Raw genomic sequence first — 7,879 nt, 5'->3', positions numbered from 1 at the left:
CAATAAACCTATATAATCTTTATTAAAAACCAATATAAATCTGAAAAGTAAAGAGATTTTTTAGAGGTTATAGAAAATGCATGGCAGCATCAGATTACAAGTTTTTCTTGGCCTTGCATTTCAAACGAAGAGAAAAAATAAAGCCTGCAAACAATGTTGAATGCATAATTTTGTTAAAGGTTGAATGCATAATGTTGAAAACTTTTCTTACCCGAGCTTTCTTCTCCTTTAACTCCATAAGATTCTTCTTCAAATGTTTATTTCCTTCTTCAAGTTCAACTTTCATTTGCCAACTTTCTTGATAACTTTCTTCAACTTTATTCTGCTCACCATCAAGTCGGATCTGAAAATAAAATTTTGTAACTTGCTTTATTCTTGCGTGGTAGGAAATGACATTTTTTATAACTTGGCTGTTCTGTTTCACCACAACACGAGCCACCTTATAAGTTATCATGTGATGTTTTTTCTATATGGCTGAAAAATTGGAAAAAAATAGTGACTACTTGGTTGGAGAAATTGCCGGTAAGCATCTTGTCCAAGCACACATGTTCCTACAATGGTAGCAGCAATGAGTCTTGACTTCCAGGTTAGAGGCAGATGCGCTAACTAGTGTACCATGGCACCGGACGTGGAAATGCCAAATTTTAAGAGTAAAATGTGAAGTCATTATGCATGGTGCACAATATTACATCAGTGTTATAACTTTAAGTTCCTGCTAGATGAGGGTAAGTTAAGCACTGACCACTGTGACCAGTTTTAGTGATTATTTATTTTTTTTACACCTATTAAATCACATTGGTTTGCATTAACCTTAATTGACAAAAAGCAACCTAATCTAATGTGTGAGGTCTTATGGGTCATATGGTCATATGCAGCATAACAAAAATTCCAGAATGTATTACTTATTTGACCAAAACAACAAATTGTTAGCGTAAACATACCTTTAAACTTTGCAACTTATTTTCTTCACTATCTGCATGTGTTTGGAATAAATGAAGAAATGTTGTAGCTTCCTGAGAAGACAAGTCACTCCCAATATAAGGAAGACTGATGTTGTATTCCTCACTCGAACCACGGATCAGTTCATCGCGATGTTTTCTTTGTTCCTCCGCATTTTTAACAACTTGCTGTAATTTACCTGAATAAATAAATTCTTTAAACATTCCTCCAACTTAGTAATCAAATTATGGGTTGTCCAAGTTATCAGCCACAAGCTTAACTTAAAATGTTTTTATATGTACATGGACACATGGTAACTCACAGGAGAGCATAACCTATAAAATAGAATACTTCACTTTTAAACCTATAATAGGTCACCTATGTTATAAAAGCTGTCGTTGCCCTGCCACGTAAGGTTTGATGAATTATAAACATTTTGTTTAAATACCATTGATGCGTTACCAAGCAGTAACTGCTCTACCTTGTTCAACTGAATATTTCATTTTCTGTTTTGAAAAATCATTAATCTGTTCCTCCAAAGGTTGGAGTTGACGTTCACAATCAAGTTGTTGGCTTCGTTTCCTATCCACAATCTTTTCCTGATCATTTTGAAGTTGAGCAAGTTGTTCATCAGTTCCCTGCAATATAAAACAAACACATATTCATATATGGTGTAATGTTAACCTATGTTTGATGCAGGATTTGGCTGTTATATGGTATTTATGAGAGTCTGCCGCTAAGCACTTTGGTTGGCAAGCCTTTAACCCAGGTTCAAGGTTCATTGCTAATAACTTTGTGATTGCATGCGTGGAAAGACACTTGACAAAAACTACTCCAACCTAGTGGTCACTTTTAAGTTGTCTAAACTGTCAGTTTTTTTTTTAATTATATATACTTTTTTAAAATTATATATATGATATTTATAAAAAATATCTAAGTGTTTAATATAACAATAGTAAAATATAGGCTATGATACACACACATATAATCTAGTTTGTTTAGTTATTTTAACCAGATTATATAAATTTCATTTGTAAATTTACTCACATGGAAAGTGTTTTTGATTCTCGATTTTAATTTTTTCTCATCGTCCAGCATTTGTTGCAGACGACTCTTTGTCGCCTCCACCTGGCCACTCATAACTTCAATTTTTGATTGCTTTCCTCGTAACTCAATAATATGAGTTTCAAGCGGTTTTATTTGTTGAGTAATTTTTTCTACACTGACTTTTGAAGCTTGCAACTTTGTCTCTGTTGTCTAAGAATTAATTTTCTTTTAAAATATTCTAACCTGTAAACTATCTGGAAACATTTGCATTAACGGAATTTTTTGGACAGACCCAAACTATAAGTCCACATGATATACATACATATATATATAATATACATATTTAGAGCTCAATACAGTGTGGTGGTGCTTTTTGGTGCTGACGTCACACAATGTCACAGTTACCGCACTGAAGCTGAATAGAATATCGAAACATTGGTACAAAAAAAATATTATACAGAAGACTTTTACTACATGTATTTGAGGTATGACATTTATAGTTGTATTGCTGTCTTTTATTTATATTGTTATTTTAAACGATAGGAACAAATCTAAATGAGTAATAAAACAGTTATTGTTTCGTAATCCTTCTACCATATTTATGATATTACTACCTCAAACTTTTATTGAATCAAAATTAAACCTGCAGATTTCTTCTTTTTTCAGCAGCCCCCTCACAATGTACTTTTAAATGTGTCGATTCAACTTTATTATCTCGTAAGTCGGCTTTTTGACTTTTTTGTACTTTACGTATTTCTTCTAACGCCTTTATGTACCTGCAAAATGAAAACATAAATGTTTTTCTTGTAACAAAAACCCCTAATTTACAATAATATTATTATATTTGAGCTATTATATATTGTATTACTGCTGTTGCTACAAGCACAATTCATTTAAAAAAGATCTATCAAATTTAACAATTAATTAATTAAACCCAGATTTTAGCTGTTGTGCAGAATACAGCAAGCCTACACGCGCTGTCATGACAGATAAAGCGGTGATTCAAACAAATAACAATTTTTATTCTACAAAATTAAAAAAAAATTTTAACACCCCAAATCGGCTCTAAACTTTCTGCATGGTAGAAAAATATTCAAACATAAATACAAACTTAAAAACTAAAGATCAACCTTGTTGCAGCAAATATGTCGTCAAACTTCTGTTTTACAGATTTCCCTTCACTTAGTGGCCAGTTCGATTCCTCCTGATGACAAAATATGACGTGTTCCAACACAGCTTTCGACACACCAAGCTCTTCAACCATTTGTTTGTTAAGTTCAGCACATTTTGAAGTAAGATGAACGACTTCATCATTTCTGTATCAAATTGTTTTGCAAAAAAGGCATAAAAATATAGATAGTTAGTACAGTGGTTAATCAGAACTTTCTCTAAAAGCAAGAACGTAGTTTGTGTTTTTCGCTGGTGTGATTGCAGTGATTTTGTACGTTTTTAAATATGCCCCCTATTAGCGATGTTTAGAATGTCTACTGAACATCTTTAAATCTTTTATTTTATCACAGTTTCTAGCCATCATTGTTTTATAATTTGCATATTTGATCATTTTTTGAATAGCAACTACTGTGGATAGATAGCAAATGGTCAAAAAGATTATGGACAAGCCATTGTTTCCAAACGTATAAGCAGCTTTGGTATTTAAACCTAACTCAAAATATTGCAGCCGCCAGTCAGTATTAAGTTAAGCAATCATAGTAGGTGCAGTAGACGTTATTATTTTGTTTGATGTATTGTTGAGGGTGGTAACTGGTACCAGTTTTAATCTATCTGAAAAGGCCGAGTATGTTGGAATAAAGGTCAATGTTTGTTGATCAAATTATGTGTTTTCCACTAATAAGACTTTCAATTCTCACAATGGACTGTGTTATTGTGAGGAGCTTTGGTATACCTGACAAACAGGTTAATCTAAAACTACAACTTATAAATAAGTTGTGAGAGTCTGAGAGAGGTCAAAGGTGTAAAGTTTTAGTTAATGTTATACCTTTTCTTGCTTAACACGCCATCCAATGTTTTAAACTGAATACTTGAAGCTTTTTGAATCGCCATCATACTTCTTTCCACCTGTATCAGGTGACCTTGTACATTACGACACTGTAAGCGTACCTAGCAAAACATGAATCCCATAATCAACACACAGAACATGGTTTTAAACATTTGTTTTTTTAAAAGAAAAAAATATATTTTAATTATACTAATTAAACACCAGTCGTGATTTTTTTTCCAAAACAAAGCAGGAAAGTTTTTAAAAGTCTTGTGTCTGGCTTCTTAAAGCTAAATTAAGCTGGCTGTTTCAAGTAATGACTATTTTCTATTTGCACAGAGCATGGCACATCAGGTAGGAGAACTATATTATAATATACATCAATACATTTCAACTCTTCATACCTTAGCTTTTATTTCAGTTTCATTTGCAAATTTAGGGTCATGTACAAATGCTCCTCCCTTTGTGTTTTGTGGTTGATCACCAGTCGTGGCGTATTTTAAACACTCAATGATTGTCTGGAAGTTATATGCCAAAATAAGAAACTTTTCAAAAGTTTTATATAATAGTGCATAGTGCTCAATAAACAGATAAATATATTTGTTTACGCATTTCTAAAATACCATTTCAATTCCAGATTATATTATAGTCTAGTCGATCAGTGTTGGTTACACCTTGTTTTGTGCACTATTTAGCATCGAACCCATCATTCTTCAGTTATGATGACACATTGACAGTGTATGCGTACTTAGGTAAGACACTTTACCAACATTGCTTTAACCCTGTAGTCACTAATGACCCTGGCCTAAATCCCAGGCCCCTACACGCTAGGCATACAACAGAGTAGGACCTTACATCCTCCCCTAGGTAAAATAAAAAATCTTTGGAATGCACTGCATTAAATAAATCAGCTTACATAAATCAGCTAACATATATAGTATGGGGTAAGATTGAATACCATTAGCAACTAAATTCCATATTTATAAATATATTCATCGTTTAACACAAAATTAAACAAGCAAAATAAAATGAAAACATTAAAATCTTACCCCACCCTGAAATAAATAAATATCTTATCAAATAAATATATATCTTAGTCTTACTGTTTTTCCTGCTCCATTTGGTCCAACTAATAATGTAAGTGGATGTTGAAATCGAATGACTTGTTGATCTCTATCATCAGGACCAAATGCCCGAATTCCCATGATTGACATTTTATCTATCATCGACATATTGATCTATTTTCAATAAACACCAGCCACCCTACCTGCTACCCATATACTTCTGTTAACATAATTTCTATCATAACCAAATGTACACAAAGTTTTAGTAGGATGACTTAGAATAGTTGCTTTAAACTCATTTGTTTATGTTTGAGTACATTTTACACAAAGTCAAATATTTCACTTGTATGTAGTCAAACCAATTGAAACAGTTAAAAGATATACAATCAGTTCAAAAATTACTTTGATAAAAAGTAAATACATATTATATAGATTAGATATATATATATTACTTGTAACGAATTCACTTTCATAATATATATATATTATTCTTTACAAGTTCATGACAGTTGTAATCCAAACAGTGTTTATTCAATGCTGTATGGGACAACCAGGTGTTGGGAAAATGCTTTTACTTTATCCACCCCACGAACTTCACTTTCGAGCAGTGGAGTTTTAATAAGGTGGAAATCTTCATACAGGTCTTCCATCTGTTCCAGATACTTTCCCTGTAGCTTACATCGTGACTTGCACAAACCACAAAGCTGCCCATCGCTACTTTTAGGGAAAAGGATTTGGTTGGCAATTATGTTATGTGTGTCGATTCCAATCTTAGCCAACTCTTGAATCAAACGCTCGGTTTCATAAAGTGAGAGAAACTCAGCAATACAAACACAAACAAAGGTGGTTTGATTTGGATCTTTAAACTGCTCGTTAATTGATTTTATGGTTGGTAAGATATCCATGAGTTTAGCAGCCATTGAATCTGTGTTAATTTCATCTCCCATGCCAGTCATTTGACCAATTTGTGAGATAAACGGCGTTAGTGTGTTTTTAACTTTCAAAAGCTTTCCTAAACCTTTCTCCACGACTGCAGGGAACTTAAGCAACCTCAATGTGTGCCCGGTAGGAGCTGTATCAAACAACACAACATCAAAGTTCATTGCTTGCACAAGTCTCATAACCTCTGTGTAACTCATTGCTTCATCAATGCCTGGGAACGCAGATACAAATTCCTGGATCAACTTTTTACCAGCCCCAAGTATTCCAGTATCATTGCTCATCAATTCATCTGGGATATCGGCAATTCCGAGGTTTGGATCAATCTCCATAGCAAACAAGTTGTCAAACCCATTTACTTTCGTGGGAACTTTAGAAAACTTTTGAGAAAATGCATCAGACACATTATGAGCTGGGTCAGTTGATATAATCAGAACATTTTTGCGACACTTTGTAAGTTGCACAGCCAGGCTACAACTGCATGTAGTTTTTCCCACACCACCTTTTCCGCCAACAAATATCCATTTAAGAGACTTTTGGTCAAGAATATTTTGAACAGTGGGCTGAAGTGATTCTTCACCAGATGCATCATAAAATTCCTCATCAAGATTATTTGAGTTGCTCATTGTGTAATATATATGTATTATATGTCGCTAAACAGTAAATTCTAAATAAATGAGTAAATCAGGTTGGAAATCACACTTACCCGAATTGGACAATGGTTTTCGCTTGAACAAAGTTTTTTGTGTGTTTACAAACACATTTTAAAGATTTATGAATGTTTTAATTCAGAGTATTGATTACAACTACTTATGTCATATTGTCATGTGCATGAATTTTCATATCCTACTAAATAGGACTATTCCGCGGACCTTTGGGGTGGCCTAAACCCAGTATTTTAAGGGAGATAGTTATAAACTGTGTACAGCAGATATAAACATGTTTATATACGGACTCTGGTGTACAGTACACGTGAGTACATGAAGCAAAAAAATAGAGGAATTTAAAATATATTTCCATAGCTTTTGAATTATTTTTTATATATTTCCATAGCTTTTGAATTAACTTAATGTAACTGAAAAACTTGAATTCCTTTTAAAAATAAGCTACAACCGCAAACTTGTTAACGTTTTCGTTAATGTGGCTTTCTTGAACTGCAAAACTGCATAAAACCAATACTGGGACTTTCCCTTATAAGATACCGTAAACCAAAGAGATTGAAACCGATCTCTTTGCGTAAACCGTAGCGGTTTTAATGGGTCCTACTAAAACACGCCCGGCGGGGCCCGGTGGAAAAAAATATACTAAAACACGCCTGGTGCGGGGCCCGGTGGGACCCGGTGAGGACCCGGTGTTACGAGTCATACTAAAACACGCCCGGTGGGGGGCCCGGTGAGTATTTCGTGTAAAGGGAGCTTTCCCTATACAAGAGCCACCAAAATGTGTGTGTGAAACAGAACTTGTGAAAAAATTTGAAGATATTGTCTGTCTTCAAAGCATAAAGCGGGCAATTTTCGGTGATAGAAATTAGATTCTTGCTCCGCACGTCATCGCTGTAACAAAATAATTAAAACATGATGATGAAAATGGACACGTAATTCGCAAGTTCTTTAATTATCGCTCTGCTAAAACGGAAACAAACGTTGGATCGCGCTACTGAGGGCTTGTCCGAATACGGAAAAGCCTAACACGCTAACCAAAAGACCCATCATGTCTAATATTTACATTTTTCGTTTTAAAAGTTACATTGTTCGTCTTTTAAAGTTTTTAATATTAAAACTTTGATTTTAATAATATAATAAAACTTAAATCAAGTATAAGTGTATGTATAGTACTGTGGCCTAATAGACAACTTATAACACATATAGTAGGGTGGGGTAAGATGGGACACCTT

General features: G+C 33.8%; 2 protein-coding genes across 2 annotated transcripts; both read right to left on the bottom strand.

The window, feature by feature from the left end:
• Window positions 1-94: 94 nt before the first annotated feature.
• On the bottom strand, window positions 95-5,262 carry LOC113474647 (DNA repair protein RAD50-like). The gene is made up of 9 exons (XM_026836532.1): window positions 5,086-5,262; window positions 4,387-4,500; window positions 3,983-4,104; window positions 3,117-3,302; window positions 2,630-2,762; window positions 1,987-2,196; window positions 1,421-1,577; window positions 942-1,138; window positions 95-343 (listed from the first exon to the last, which is right to left on the bottom strand). Exons 1-9 carry the CDS (start codon window positions 5,212-5,214, stop codon window positions 95-97), a joined length of 1,497 nt encoding a protein of 498 aa, XP_026692333.1. The 5' UTR covers window positions 5,215-5,262.
• A 2-nt stretch (window positions 5,263-5,264) lies between these two features.
• LOC101243091 (ATPase asna1-like) lies at window positions 5,265-6,611 on the bottom strand. The gene has a single exon (XM_004225486.4). The coding sequence runs from the start codon at window positions 6,609-6,611 to the stop codon at window positions 5,574-5,576; it is 1,038 nt and encodes a 345-aa protein (XP_004225534.1). The 3' UTR covers window positions 5,265-5,573.
• Window positions 6,612-7,879: the final 1,268 nt, after the last annotated feature.

This window comes from Ciona intestinalis, chromosome 1, assembly GCF_000224145.3.
Source record: "Ciona intestinalis chromosome 1, KH, whole genome shotgun sequence".
Taxonomy (NCBI): domain Eukaryota; kingdom Metazoa; phylum Chordata; class Ascidiacea; order Phlebobranchia; family Cionidae; genus Ciona; species Ciona intestinalis.
The sequence above is the reverse complement of the archived record's forward strand: the minus strand, read 5'-3'. Positions and strand labels throughout refer to the sequence as shown.

What these genes read in the sequence shown, in the direction of transcription:
- LOC113474647 (XM_026836532.1), bottom strand. Translation starts at nt 5,214, where the DNA reads ATGTCGATGATAGATAAAATGTCAATCATGGGAATTCGGGCATTTGGT. An exon ending in GGCGTGTTAAGCAAGAAAAG is followed by an intron (nt 3,303 to 3,982) that starts GTATAACATTAA and finishes AATTTGATACAG; the next exon opens with AAATGATGAAGTCGTTCATC. An exon ending in ATAAGTTGCAAAGTTTAAAG is followed by an intron (nt 344 to 941) that starts GTATGTTTACGC and finishes TTTTATTTTCAG; the next exon opens with ATCCGACTTGATGGTGAGCA.
- LOC101243091 (XM_004225486.4), bottom strand. Translation starts at nt 6,611, where the DNA reads ATGAGCAACTCAAATAATCTTGATGAGGAATTTTATGATGCATCTGGT.